The sequence below is a fragment of the Parus major genome, chromosome 20, assembly GCF_001522545.3.
Source record: "Parus major isolate Abel chromosome 20, Parus_major1.1, whole genome shotgun sequence".
Classification (NCBI taxonomy): domain Eukaryota; kingdom Metazoa; phylum Chordata; class Aves; order Passeriformes; family Paridae; genus Parus; species Parus major.
In genome coordinates this window covers 14,557,153-14,572,852 of record NC_031788.1, presented here as the reverse complement: position 1 = coordinate 14,572,852, position 15,700 = coordinate 14,557,153, and the positions used below count along the sequence as shown (strand labels likewise).

The window sequence follows — 15,700 nt, the reverse complement described above, 5'->3', positions numbered from 1 at the left end:
GCCATCACATAAATGGCTTTTCCAATATATCCTGAAATCTATCAAACTCACATTGTGCAAAACTTTCCAGACACCACCTTTTAACATTAAAGCTGTTCCAGCTGGAGGTTTCCCACCATCCCCAGGCCAAGTTAGTTGCTGTGCTTATACTTTCTGTCAACAGTTGTGCAAAGCTTGTTCTGATGCTTCTGCTTCATCCCCTATCCCACTTCCCATTGCACAACTCATGCTACCCAGCTATTTGTTTGCAACACAGAAAAGTCTGGACTTTATTAGTTTAATAGACAAGTTGGTGGCAGTGAGCAGAAATCTTGTTCAAATGTACGCTGGAAAGGAAGAGAAAATAAAATCACCCTTTGTAACATGTTCTGTCCAGCCTAAACTATCTGCTATATGTATCCAAGACTAAATTAGGACTACAATATCTATGAAACATGAATCTTAATGGCAGCAGTTGTAGACTGAACAGATGCCTTCTTCCCTTCCAGTAACACTATTCACCTTGAAGATGCAAATGACCCATTACCAGAAAAAGACATTGTATTTTTCTGTGTGTTAAAAACCGATTATTTCCTTTAGATTCATTCACAGATGTTAATTCAAAGTTATTATCTGAAGCCCCAGTCAGAAATAAATAGCCATGACTTTTCCTGTAGGATTTCTTCCTACAATTAACTCATTTCCCTCGGTGAGTGTCTCTCGATTGACAGTGCTTTCTTTGGGGGAAAACAGCCAGTCATATAAGTCTTGCTATGAAATATTCCATTGAAACATATCTTTCAGAGCCAAATCCTAATTCATCTGTGTGTCTCAGCAGCTGTTTTTTGTTGGTGGGCTTGTTTGTTTTTGGGGTTTTTTTTGTTATGCCAAAGAGATTCCACCTTATTTTACAGGTAAGTTAAAAGTGAAATTTTTAAAAGTTAATCACTAAGCTGACAGAAAGGCTCCCACACCTCTAGGAATCCAAGTTCTTACAGGACAAAAAAGTCTTCTGTCTTTGCCAACAACCTGAGAAAAACACATCAGTAATATTGGCCTTTAATTCATGCAGATGCCTTCTGAACCCAGTGTTGCTGCCCCATTAGATGGTGAGCTACAGACAAACTGCTTTTAATGGCTAGAAATATTCTAACCTCCAGTCTAATTGATTCATGAGTAGTCAGGATACATTTTTTTTCCCTTTTATGAAACAATCCAGTTACAGTTTAGTTATCTCTTCTCTACTGTGGTTTGCTCCGTGTGTTATTTTCCATAGGGCTAATGAGGACAAAGCAACAAAATCCAGAGAGACACACACAGGACCCTCTACAAGAGGTTGTTATGTTGTTTTTGCTGGCAGCTTGTCCTACTGCTCAGATGTTTCTAAGTTCAGGGAACTGACAACTTGAATTTACCATTGTTTGTCTCATACACATTACTACTTCTCTGTTCTAGTTGACTTAAAATAATCAGTTCATGTTTTCTTTACAACATCTCTCTGATTCAGGCAGTCAGACCTCTCTCTTCTCAGCTACCTTTTTGACTGATTATGCCCAGTTCCTTAGTTCTTCCCAACAGGTATTAGTTCCTTAACATTTTAACATTTTTGCTTTTTTGAGCCTTTTGAGAAGCGTTAGCCCCTTCTCCCAGTACCTTCTTCCCATTCTTCCACTGGCAAAGGATTAAGTTTGGTTTCCTCTACTTCATGTTATCAGTATATAAATGGAAGACCACTGCCTGGTTTTCATTCCAACGTGACATAATTTCATTACATTGACTCATGATTTTTGGAGATTCAGACCTCTGAGCTCTCAGCTCAATTTCAGTTGTCACACACTACAAACCACTCAAACCTTGAAATGATTAGATAGATGAACAATTTATTGACAGAATAATTTGAGGGCTTTTTAATGCCATCGACTGTAGCTGACGTGAGGCAGGTGGGACAATCACAACCAGCGCGCAAATGAAGAATCTGGTATTCAGCTAATTTTAGCATTACAATTATATAATTAATTATTAATATAATAATTGGGTTGTGGTAGCAAATGGTCCCAGCTGCTGTGCTAGACATTGCACAAGCCAAGAAGTCAGTGCAGTCTTTGCAGAAATTACATTAGTTGTGAAGGAAAAAACCAGCAGCACCAAAAGGGGAACTGATTTGTTTGAGGTTACAAACTGAACCTGTAACAGCACTGAGACTGAAGCCAGTTTCCTGACCTCCAATAGTCTTTTAACTAAAGTACACCACTACCCATATCAGGATATTTTTAAAAGAAGGGTTTTTATTAAATATTAGTGTCAATTTCAGCAAGCCACTTAAAACAGCCAATACTGTAATGACAAGGAGTTTAAAATTCTCTTATAGAGAAATGCACATTTCTTGAGTTTGTGAAGGAACAAGCAAAAAAACCTTGTAGGTAAAATAGCTTCTGAAAATCTTTATAAGCTATTTCTGGTTCAAGAAGGAAAACAGTTTTGTTAACTACAGTTCCTCATAGGAAATACAATCCTGAGATAACAGCCTTAATAAATCATCATTATTTTAATTTTTGTGATTTGTTGTCTCCTAATTTTATCAGTTCCAGGGCTGATAAACTTTTTATTCTATGAAGTTATCAGCAAGTAATTTGGGTTGCTGCGATCATAGATTAAGAATCTGATCCTCAAAGTTGTTCACGTGCAACCTGTTCTGAAATTCAGAAACTCCAAAGATCTGCCAAAAGTGTTACTGAACTTGTCTGGACTTCAGCTGGCTTGATATACGTCACTTATTAAGATAACTTAAATTCTTTCATAATCTCAGTATATCTCTGCTAGCTACAAAAGTACCAATAAACCACAAAAGATAGACAGATCCAAAACTTTCTTCCCAGTTTTTAAAAAAATGCCTTCTAAAACCTGACCCTGTTTCCTAGGGTCACCACTAGCTACAGTGGCCTTAAAAAAAGGAAAAAATAGAAACAATTTTTTTCTCTTTCTCCTCCCTTGGCACTAAGGAATGGCTAATAACCATTGTGGTGGAATCAGGACTATGATGTAGAGGTGCCATTTCTGAACTGCTAAGGAAGGCACACACTGAACAGAATAGTTTTCATCACTGGTGTGCCATGTTATGTGAGAGAACTGGAGGCACCAAGCAAGTGACCTGCTTTTACTGATGGTATCTTCAGGCCAGTTATGAAAGGGCGTACCCCTTCATGATCCTGGTATAGTAAAAAGCAATTGGAGGGAAGACTCTATGACTGTGTCTTTCATTTGCAGAACACTTAAAAGAAACAAAGTGCAAACATTTGCATTTTGAATGTTCTCCTGTGAAAACTGCCACATAAAATGATACTTTTAATGCTATTCAAAGGCAATTTCTACTTGTATCAGATTTGCATGTAAATAAAGCTTTGAAAATAAAATGTATTTGAAAAGGAAACAATGTGAAATCAGGCAACTATTTCTCTTCATGAGTTAGCAGTATTATTGTACTATGCCAGGTCCTGCTAAAGAAAAAAATTAAATTTAAGGTGTTTTTACAAGTTCAGGTTAGATTCCCTCTAACAATCAACACTGCTGCAGGTATTGCATGTTTATCGAATGTGCACAAAACCAGCAACTTACTTAAAGGGAGATTTTGTGCAGCTGTTGTTATGATACTGTGGGAGTGCTGGAATACTCTACAAAGCAATGCTGGTATCATAATTGACTTCCACAAAAGCACATTAATGGAGGCTACCAGATAAAACTGGGTCAGCTTCAACCCACTCACCACCCAGCTTCAAATGAAAGGCCAAACTACACTGAAAAGAAAAAAAGTCTGTGGGAGCCATTAGGCGCTACAATTTTTTTGATTTTTTTTTTTAATTTTTGTAAAATTTTTTTTTGTTTAATTTCATGTGGGAAGAACTCACCTCTTAAGTCCTTGAATACAAATGCTGAGCTGCTCTTTTATCTGTTTCTACAGTCACACTTTGTTGTATGCAAATAACTAACACACACCAAACCCTAACAACTGAAAAAGAAAACATGGCAGCACACAGATTCCCATGGCAGATTCTGTGGGACTGCTCAGATTTCCATGTGCATGGAAGAGCAGGTCCCCAAAACTTGTTTAAGTCAAAAGAAAGAGTCCAAATAACTTCAACAAGCTTTCAACTAATTCTGACCCAGATAGGTATTTATCTTTGCATCAGGATATGAAAATTCACTTTTTGTGCTGGACACTCTAAGTATTGTTGAATAGTGTCCTGCAGTATCTGATCAGCTAAATAACCACTGTATCTGCATAACATCAACTCCCCAGGGCAAGAGGTTTGTTATTAGCTTGGGTTCATTCTACTTACTGCACTAGCAAACATACAACACCCATTTGTCATTTGAGAAGTTAGTCTTCCTTCACTCTAAAGAGATTTTTGGGTGCATGCAAATTTAGACAATTTATCCTAAAATAAGTACATTCATCTCCCAGTATTTCTACTGTCTAGGACAGACTACTAGGACATATTCTCTAGAGTAGGGTTTAGATGGATTGAGACTCCCTTGAGAGCCCTTCACAGATTTTAATTGACTTGATTGTTTGGCAAACTTTTCCTGATGTCGTATGCAAATTTATTTTTTTGCTCAATTTCATCCTATCACTTCCTATTATGCCTGACTGAAGTGCTCAAAACAATTCTTCTCCTCTCTTTCTCCTGACAATGAGGATGTAGCACAAGCATCTCTTATTAGCATATCTATACTGTGGAATTTATTGGTAATTTTGACTATTAAATGTCAACTCTAAGTTTTAACAAACAGAGTTGACATTTTATACTTCTTTTGAAGAGAAAAGAGTGATGGAAAAAAAGCTGTATTTCCCCATACTACTTGCTGGGCAATGTTGCAGTAGAAACAATAACTTTTCCTCCAGTTCCTCAAATAACATTGCAAATTCATAAAACAATGGCTTGCTCCCATGCAGCTAAAATTTCAGCTCAAGACTTCTGATGACAATAACTACTGCATATAATATTCCTTTATGTTTAGTATTTTTACAAAGAACAGGACATTATAATTGCTCTGAATACTAAATCTGACATGGAAGCCACAGGAGGAAAAGAACATCTGGAAAATTCTTATTCATATAAATTGGATCCAAACACCTAAGGAGCAACGGACTCATTTCACAGGTGCATTGAACTACATGTTCAGTAGAGCCAGAAGTATGGCATCTGGCTTTTGACAGTAAAGAAATGAACTAGTGCAGCCTAAGTAGTCCATTACTGAGTGTAGCTTGGTAAGTCATGCATATCCAGTCTGCAAGAACAGTTTTATTTCACAAAGTTATCCTGACAGCCCTCAGTGCTGCTGGGATATGAGGCAATGCCAGTGTGACAACAGACACATTAGCACGTGGACCCATTTACCTTCACCCTTTGTCCACAGAATGTGTTACAGTCCCTTGGAAAGGGGTTTTCTGACCCATACCTGTATGAGAAAGCAATAACAGAGTCAATTTTGCCAAGAGTGGTGAATTCTCTGGAGGTAGCCATGCTTTGCCTTTGCACTGCTCTGGTAAACTTACAAAATCCTCTCCTGTGCATGTCAAGACCATGTATTGATACTACCCTAATTATTTTTTTTCCATTAATTTCTTCCATATAACTTGTATCTAAGGTGAATATATTGTCATATCTGCCCAAAACAGTTATGCAACAAGGGAAATGACACACAATCAATGAGCTTTATGCCCATATGCACACAGCTTGCCTCCAGTAAAAACTGCACATGTTTTTCCAGTGTATTTTTGTTAAGAGGAGGGATATATTGAGTTAACAGAATTTTAGTTTCCCATTACTGTAGGTAATTCCAACAACAAAAAAAATTCATCAAAGAGAGAATTCAAAGCAAGCCGTATGTATTTGAACAAGACCAATCTCTTATGTACTTTGTAGCTTCTCATCACTAATGAATCCCAAACCACATTCTCTTTGGGAAATAAAACATTAAAACAGCCTAAGTGGTTTTCTTAATGATAGTCAGGAATCAATACAGAATATTTTTATCAGCAATTTCCTGACTGACAGTCAATCTCATAAAAGCTGTAATAAAGCTTTGACCAAAGCCACAGAAAGAGCCATTTGAGTTATACGCTGGCACTGACGATGAGGTGAAGGTCATTGACACAGTTAAGGTGTTGAGCTTAGCCCAGTTACAACTGCTTACTAGCAGTCAGGGGTTACAATGCCTTACCTGGCCAAGCTGTTCACAAGCTGTTTGATACTCAGCTCGCTGACAGAGGTCTTTCACACGCTGGAATTTGGGTAGAAAGTTTTCTTCTTGGGCATCTACCTTCTCGTTCTCCCTTTTGTGCAGCAGTTTACTGAGAAAGAAATAAAACCATTATTCTTACTAAATCAGGCAAAACCTGATTTAGTACTGGTTGCTGTGTGCTCTTAGGAGTCACATCTATTCTCTGTTCTAAGCAAACACAAGCATCTGGTCTTTTCTCACAAAGCCCCACCAGACCCAAATCCAAGATTTGGACTCTGCCTTGCACAGAAAACAGATAAACTTCTCTGCTGCTCTGTGCTGGAAGAGTCATTTCCTGGGATGGATAAACTGGATTTGCTGGATATCTGGATTGCTATTTGGTAATACAAGAATAATGAACAGTGTAAATAATGGATTTTTTTTTTAAGGATAAGGTGTGGTAGGGCTCTCTGTAGCTGAGGGTGTGATGCTGTGCTTCATCCCTGCCCTGCTGTGGAGTGAAAGGGGCCCCGGCTGCCCCAGTGACTGAGCAGTGTTCTCGTCCCTGGTCCCATGCCTGGTTCCCTTGTGGGCTGGGTGTTCAGTGTTGGTGGCTCACAGGCTGTGCCATGGTGGTGGACAACACATGTGGCTGTACCAGTGACATGTCAGGAAGGATCTGAGTGAGTTGCTTAGATACAGACATTAAGCCTTCTCTCCTAAGTCTGTTTTCTTCCATTGATGTTGTTGCATTAACCTAATATTAACTCTAACATACAAATATAGTTAGCTGAAAAGATTCAGAGGAGTAATTTTCCAAGTCCATACCATCTCTGGTAGCCAAAACTTAACAGTCCAGTAGAAGCTAGCATTTAGCCTGTCCAAGAACACACAAGTTATTCATGTCCTGTTTTCAGGAAGCATATAAAAACATATAAAATCAAGACACTGTGTTACATGTCGGGTTACAAGCAGTGACAACTGTCAATATAGAGAGACTACATCTCATTCCACAGGGCTGCACTTTGCAAATCCCTCATGCCTCCATTTATATATTAAGTCAGAGGTGTAGAGCGAATGGCTGGCAGATGAAGATGCAGAGAGCGTTGTTCATAATCCCATGATACAAGCAGGAGGGCAGGGGACAGCAGCTGAAAGCAAAATGGGATGTCTTCCCATCCCTCAATCCAAGTAAACTGCCATTACCCCACTACAAGAGCACAATTTAAGCGGGTTGTAGGCAGAGGCCATCCATTCCCTCCAATCACACAATCACTGCCATTAGGCATACTGCAGCCGTGTCCCTGCTGGCACAGCTAAATGGCTTCAAACTGCAGCAGAGTGCTGCTTTGGCTTTAGCTATTCAATACCCTTCTATTTAAAAAGGCTGGGCTTTGTGATTAACACTTTCCTTACCCTCTTTCCACTAGGAATGAGTCTCTCCACACTTTGATCTTTTTCTTTAAATGAAACCTAGGAGAAAATGAAGAGAGGAAAACACAATTCCCACAAAACCAATAACCAAGTTATGACCTAGGTTCCTCTCCCACCCCTAATTCCAACAAGAAACATGCCACGTAACTGCACAAGAGGACACCCAACTCTATGAAGCAGGGACGTACACCTCTCCACTGAAAACCATAGGATATATTTTTCTCACAAGAACAAAATCCACAACAGGTTTACACAGTACAATTTCTTCAACATACATAAGCATGTTTAAGGCACAAGGGATTAACTGAATTTTCCTTGTTCACAAAGGATCACAAATTAAGCCTGACTCAAATTTTGGCTCTTATCCTGCATCTACTGAAAAAGTATCCTATTCTAAAGCAGCTGTTCCAGTCCCCCTTTCCCTCCACCCAGCTACTTGTAAAGCAAATAGTTCTCCTTCCCTTTTTATGCTGATTTTCTCTTGCAAGCATTCTCTAGCAAGTCTAATTCTCTTCCTCAGTCTTTTTCCAATGGAAGTACTGATAGAAAATCTTAAATAAAAACTGCAGTTTTTTAGTGCTAGCCTGTCCTTATATTATAGCATGATACACAACTAATGCCTTCAATTATTTTACTACTTATTCAATATGAAATGCTTTGCTAAAAATGATGCCACAAAGACATTTATATCTTTAACTTACATAGCTAAAGACCTTCATGTGTAGCCCTCTCACATCTACACAGACTACATTTAGTATATACAGATGCCACGTATGCCATACATCTAGAATATGAACATGCCAAACTGAAAATAAATAACTGACATGAGTTGTATATGCCTTCAGTATACAATACATACAGTAATAGTCTTCAGACTTTCCAGTGAGTTATGTACTCAGATAGATGGTAATTTAATTATCTTTTCCTTTAAATTCTTTTCATGCTGCTGAACACTTGATCACTCTTGTACAAACACATGCATGTCTCCATGCAGCATTTCCAATTCTTACCTATTTACTGGTCTCTCAGAATCCAGCAGCTTTAGAATGGATTTACCATCCATATCAGACGGAATATCCAATCCAGCAATATCTAGAATTGTGGGTGCAAGATCAATATTCAAAACAATGTGAGGATTCCTGAAGAAAACATAGGACAAAACAGTTCAAAGTCTATACAATAATGCCAAGCAACTCCAGCTTCCACGGAGTCCAAGGATCTGAAAAGGCTTATTTTGTGCAAATAAAAGAGGATACAATCTGATTCTTTTCATGAAGGGAATTAACATATAATATGTAGATAAGATGCATAAATTCAAAGGGACTAATACAAATATTTGAAACATTAGTACAGAGCATTTTTGAGAAAGCAAAATAGTTCATAAGGTAAAGTTAGCTTATTTTTGCAAAAGACTGTTTAAAAACCATTGGAAAAATTGTTTGGGTGTCTTACAGGATCAAAATGTCTGCCAAATATATGGATGACTTTCTTAAAAAGTAGATCTGGCAGGTAGCACATGCTTTACCTGTTTCAAAATCTGGTATAAAAATGAGTACCTCAGTTCCTACTGTAGGCAAGTTCTGAAGAGAACATGAGAAATATATTGCTAGGCACTATTAATAACTAAAAGTGACAATTTACAGTGTGAGACAGAAAAAAGAAATGGATTCTGCAAAAACTAACAAATAGCCATTCTCTGGTGCTTTGCAGACTATGGCATGTGCTCCTCAGCCACCCCAGTTTAACAGTACATCTGAATTCAAACTGACTTCAGATTTGAATGAAATACTAGCATCAACTCCCAAGTAGTCAGATAGCATCTATCCCCAAACCCACTGAACTGTCACAGCTAAATATAAGTTCATCTATCAGAGCATCTAGCTCTGATGTACAAACTTATATCCACCCAGCCCAGAATTCAGTAGCTAAATGAATGCCCAAGTTTTTAATCATGCGACTTGGTTTTATTATAGGTCTGCTTCTGCAGAAGTGTTTTCCATTCATTCTCACAGAATCAGAGTATCCCGAGTTGGAAAGGACCTACAAGGATCTCCGACTCCAACTTGCACAAGCTTGGATAGCCTCAAGAACCCCAATACGTGCCTGAAAGGATTGTCCAAAACACTTCTTGAGCTCTGGCAGGTTCAGTGCCATGACTGCTTCCCCTGGTAGCCTGACTGTCCTCTATGAGAAGAACATTTTCCTAATATTCAAACCAAACCCTCCCCTGTCAGAAATTCATGCTGTTGCCTTGTGTCACTAGTCACCAGAGAGAAGGTGTTGGTGCATACTGTTTTGCTTCCACTCATGAAGAAGTTGTATACTGCTACAGGGTCCCCACTCAGTCTCCTCCAGGCTGAAGAAGCCAAATGACCTCAGCTGCACTTCACAAGGCCCTTCAGCATCTTTGCAGGCTCATTTGGACGGCCTCTAAGTAGCTTTGTATCCTTCTAATATTGTGGTGTCCCAAACTGCCCCCAGCACTCAAGGTGAGGCTGCCCCAGTGCAGAGCAGAGCAATCCCCTCCCTTACCCAGCCAGCAATGCTGGGCCTGATGCTCCCCAGGTCATGGCTGGCTCTCCTGGTTGCCAGGGCACTGCTGACCCACACTTGATGTTCTGTCGCCCAGGACCCCCATGTCTCTTTCCACAGCTGCTCTCCAGCTTCTCTCCCCCCAGCCTGCCTGTATCTCCAGGGTTGTTCTATCATAGGTGCAGATTCCAAAACTTGCCCATCAACTTCAGACAGTTGATGCTTGCCCATCTGTCTAATTTGTCAATGTCTCTCTGCGGGGACTCTCTGCCTTTGCAAGGGTTGACAGCTCCTCCCAATTTAGTATCATCAGCAAATTTACTTTGTATTCCTTCATGTCCGGCACCCCAGGTGTTTATTATTTACACAGAACCTTAAACACTTACTTCAGCCATGTGTGTTAAAGTTGAGTATGCAATTACTCACAATATTACATATATGAATAGTGTTCATCAGCTGTGTGTTATTGCTTTTCCTTCCTTGAAACACAAGGATTGAAAACCAGGGTCCTTGACTTCTTAAAAATGGGGCGGGGGGAGGGGTGGGGAATAACAAACATACTCTACACAGTGCTCTACAGCACTAAGCATATAGAATCACTGTGTTATGATGTGCAGGCACAAAGGAAGGATGGGACCAGATGGGCTGCAAAAAATAATAGTGCAGAATTCCAGCTCAAAATATAGGACAGAAGAAAGCTGCTTAAGTTGTGCTATTTAATGAGATACTATTTAACAATTACTACATCCTTGAGAGAGTAAGCAAACAGGCACTGACAAGAGCATAGATGATGAATTAAATTGATGTACCTGATTTGATTTTAATTATTAATAATTATGATGTAGCATATTTGATAACAGGAATAAGAGGTTAGTAATGACTTGCTATGGTGATTGCTATCAAAATTTCCCTGGTACCAAAAGGGAATAATGGGAATTATTCTGCAGTAAAAACAAAGTTCACACAAAACATGGATGACTGAAGTTCTACCATTTAAAGAAAATCAGGCTGAGAGGGAAGATCCATTTATCATCTGATATATTCCTTCTCCAAGGTGTTTTATCCTATTCTTCCTATTTGCACTACTGACAGGCTCTGTTCTGCAAGACTCTGTCAGGCTGACTATTTAAATTCTAACAGAAACATGTTTTCATCTTCAGAAGTCTTTGAAAAATAAAATTTAGTGGGAAGGTTTCAGAGCTTTTACGGCTATCTGGATGTAAGGATCCTTGGTCTACAGCAGACACAATGTGGCTGGTCTCTAGCCTTATATGTTGCAGAAGCACTAGCTCGGTCACTTGGGCCATGTTAGCACTGGCTCTCCAGGAAGGCCAAAAACTGCAGTCAGAGGGAAAGAGAGCAGGTTTTTAGAAGGCTATTCCAGCTCATTTGAAATTCTGGGCTGCTGCAGACAAAACTCTTTCAGTGCTGAGGTAATATGTTCAATCCCAATTAGTGAGGATTCCCTGTCTGCTGTTTAGAGAATATTGTTTTTTTCACATGCACAACTGCTGAAAATAAATCAGAAACACAGTGCAAAATCTACAGAATTTAACATTTTTCTGGCTACAGATAATGAGAAGCAGTGAATTTAACCAGCACATGGAATGAGATGTTTTTAATAATTATTTGCTATCATATTACACACTACATCTATTCCTCTGCGGTAAGGAAAAAATCATGTCTGGAAGACTGTGTGCGTTAATTATGCTAAAACATGCACACTGATCTAAATATTAGGCAGCAATTTGTGGCACTCTGTCCAAAATCATTACCCAAGTACAAATATTTGCTATCTGAAATAATCTGAGACATATTTTTCTACCAAAGATAAGCAGGAGGGGCAGAACTTTGTGCCTCCATTTGGCTGCCATATCAATATGACTAGAGATGTGAATGGGAAGTTTCCAGGTCACAACACACACAAAAGCAAAGAACTTACAAGGACCCAGCCTCCACATTTGGTCCTCGGATGTAGAAAGGAACTCTGATATCAAACTCATATGGCATGGACTTCCCTTTCACCAGCCCAAACTGCCCAATATGATAACCATGGTCTGCTGTGTATATTAGATATGTATTTTCCAGTTCTCCTGTTTCAGTCAACATATTGTAAATCTGAAAAAAAAGGAAAATAAAATATTAAAAATTATTCCAATGAGTAGCTCCACATGTGCATTGCTGGATATCACTTTCTACCTCTGTGTAACACACAAATAACAACAGCTAAGTATGGCACTGAGTTATAACAATGAACCACTCTGAATAATACATAATCACATCTTCATTTTACTAACTGAATATTGTGGCTATTACAAAATAAAGTTTCGTTTTACGGTAAAACGCATTAGCATGCCATTTCAAAAATGTTTGAGTTCAACATTTTCCATGAGAGTTGTCAAGATACTACTAAATACATACAGTAACAGAGTTAAAAGTTTCAAGGTGTCATTTTGAAGTTTTCTCTCCAATTTTATCTTTTTCTTATTGAAAGCAAGCAGTTTCAATAAAATGATAGCCCTTTGAATCTCACACATATTCAGGCAGCACTCAACAGCCTTGCCTTCAGACAAATGACTCCCTGTTATGCAGAATGTTTGCAAAGTATCTTCAAGGTAAAAATTGCTCAGTCATACTCTCTCACTATGGAGAATTACAAGGAGATTTTAAATGTGAATGCTTCTGCAGATTTACATAAGAAACTGTGTGAAATGTACCAACTTGAACATCAAAGATCAATTTTTATGTGACATTTTCACCTGAGAAAGGTGGGAAGGTGGTGAGATGCCACCAAAGCAGTGCCTCAAACAGGTGAAAAACATCAGCACAGTTGAAACACTGTTATTATGCTGGTTTGGGAGTTTATTTTTGGTTCTTTTTTCAGGTTTTTTTTCTGTTTGCTGGTTTGGACTTTTTTGTTTTGATTTTGGGGGTTTTCTGTTGGGTTTTTTTGCATTGGGTTTTTTTTTTTTCTTTTGCTTATTTTGAGTGTGTGAGGTTTTTTTCTTGTTTTTTTCTTTTTAATTATGAAAAACTTATAACACATATAATTCAGCAAAAAAAAAGATTGGGCTAACTTGGTAATTAGAACTAAAAACCAACCTAACTGATTTTGCCTGCAGTGAATCACCCAGAGTGAAACACTTTTACTGAGCAGAAAATCCAAACTGTGTAGTAAAATCACCAATTTCCCCTGATGCTGGTATCTGATCCATCTAAACAGCTTCATTAACATGAAGCAGAGATCATATTTGCCTGAATCAGTAATTATAAGATATTAGTAACAAGCTTATGCAATGCCATCTAGATAATTTCTTTTTTGCCCTAGAGAACTCCTCTAATTTTATGTTCTACTTTTTTTGAATAAGAATGCCAGGAGATAAGCAGAAAACTGCAACACCTTTAAATCTGCAAAACCATTCTTTTTCAGCATAGCTTTTAGTGAATCCAGACATTTTGTTGAAGACACATAGTTTGCATTAAGAAATCTCATTGTTACATGATGCAGACAATTTTAAAAGTACCAATCTACGTATTTATTTACTTCCAGTACTCAATCTCCTGGGATGGGTTTAGCCTGGGGTCATTCCAGTTAGAACCCTTGTATCATCACTTTTTACTGCAGTCATTTCCTTCTCTCAGAGCTCAGTGTTACAGGATCAAAATAGATACACATTTAGTAGTTATTTCTAACAGGCTGTTGGATGACTTCATCAGAGGATATATTTTTTAGGATTTATGATGTGCAGTTTCTCAGGCAATCCCTTTCCCTTCCCCTTTAGAGGTTCTGTGACAACAGATCAGCTTGTTCACACACCTAACTCGGGTAACCTGTCTTTAGGAGATGAGGAAACTTAGACATTGAATAAAGAGACAAAATGATCAGAGGTGAGAGGATTAACACACTATTAAAAAACTTATGCAGTCCTCCCCCTCCTTCTTTCTCTCTTACCTTCATCTAAAGGAGAATGTGGATCTTAAGACACAAGCACCTGTTTGGCCAAAAAACAAAACAGAAGTGACTATTAATCTTACCATCTCCATAGAGTCATCCACAGACATGAGTGTTTGAAGGCGCTTTCTCTGTAGCATGTTAGTGAACTCCATGTGTATAGGTTTCATGGGACCGGTATACCTCATTATCCAGTGCTTGTCTGGGTTTGGAGCATAATTATAACTGGGAGTACTAAGGAACAGAGAGAAAACCATAATGTTTTAGCCAAGTAGAAAAAAGTCATAGTAATGAATATTAATTTCCATTTGATCAACACTATAGGAAGTACTATCTGAGGTGCACAAGAAAATATTAAGATTACTTTTGAAGTATCTTCTACTTCCATGTTATGGAACATGGGAAAAGATGAAAAGCATTTGGTGGGAATAAAATCTATGAAAACAATAAACACACCTTATCTTTCCAGTGATTACAGACTAACAAGTGTACATTTCAAAGCCAAGAGACTTAGCCTCAGAAGTCTTAACTCCATCAGTATCTTCAGGATGAGGCATGTATTACAGAGCTCCTACTCATGCAATTGCTTTGTTTTCACTCTGCTCGCATTAGCACCAACTACTACATCTCGTGCAAGTTGTTTAAAAATAACTAGAGAAATTATAGGTTCTACTATGTTCTTTTAACAGCTTTTTGGAGTTCAGCACAACTGGTTACTTGAACATTTTCACATTTATGTACTGGAGGAGCACAGGCACTCTGCCTACTGGTATCCAATTGCATGTGAGCAGCAGAAGTGGAGACACAGCTGGATTTTAAAGACCTGTGAGGAAAAGTGGGAGGAGGAAATAGGGTTGCATTTTGAAGACTCATTCCAGACACCAAATCCTTTGCTTGAAGTCCCTGCAAAATCCCAAGAACCTGGTTCAGTGTCCCCCTAGAATCTCACTGTCCGTCCAAGTTCTCATGGTCCTGGGACATCATTAAAGTGATGAGGAAAAACACTGTCCATAGTTTCACATGGTTGGAAGTCCCAGCAAACACTTTTCTATGCATAATTATATTACTTTAGTTTAGCTGAACCTAAATAAAAGATTTATTTTACCATCATGATGTCAACTCTCTGCATCATCAACTCACTAAAAGCTATTATTATAGCTTACATTTGCAAGAAATATTATTCTTCCATACTATATTTATTCCTTATTACTTCAGGTTGAAGACCACCATTTTACAATTTCTTCACATCATGGCTCAAACACATTATGTGCAGAGTCTAAAACATTAAAAATTACTTTTCCTAGGTAATTTGTTTAGGCTTCTTTTTTTGATTCAAAACAATAAATTCAGTCTATGCAAATGTGCAAGCCAAGAGAGTGACACAGAAACACAGGAAAAAGTATCGAATACTCATTTACTTTCCTCTTAGCAGCACAGAATTTCCTGATAAATTCCTATTTGGGACACTTCTACTTTTGGTTTTGTACAGGCAACAGAGCAGCAAGGTAAGTTATTAAGCTAAAAAATAACGTAAGTTGAAACTTCTCATCAAAATACTGCATATCTAATGCATCTTTGAAT

At 38.3% G+C, this 15,700-nt stretch overlaps 1 protein-coding gene across 4 annotated transcripts in view; it reads right to left on the bottom strand.

Moving 5' to 3' along the window:
- SULF2 (sulfatase 2) overlaps nucleotides 1-15,700 on the bottom strand; it is a 78,113-nt gene that overhangs the window by 20,741 nt on the left and 41,672 nt on the right. For all 4 annotated transcript variants that reach the window (XM_015647398.3, XM_015647399.3, XM_015647401.3 and 1 more), the window contains 5 exons: nucleotides 14,203-14,353; nucleotides 12,110-12,285; nucleotides 8,646-8,774; nucleotides 7,618-7,674; nucleotides 6,202-6,331 (listed from right to left, as the gene is read on the bottom strand). In XM_015647398.3, the coding sequence (XP_015502884.1) occupies nucleotides 6,202-6,331; nucleotides 7,618-7,674; nucleotides 8,646-8,774; nucleotides 12,110-12,285; nucleotides 14,203-14,353 (643 nt within the window). The remainder of the gene's footprint in view (nucleotides 1-6,201; nucleotides 6,332-7,617; nucleotides 7,675-8,645; nucleotides 8,775-12,109; nucleotides 12,286-14,202; nucleotides 14,354-15,700) is intronic.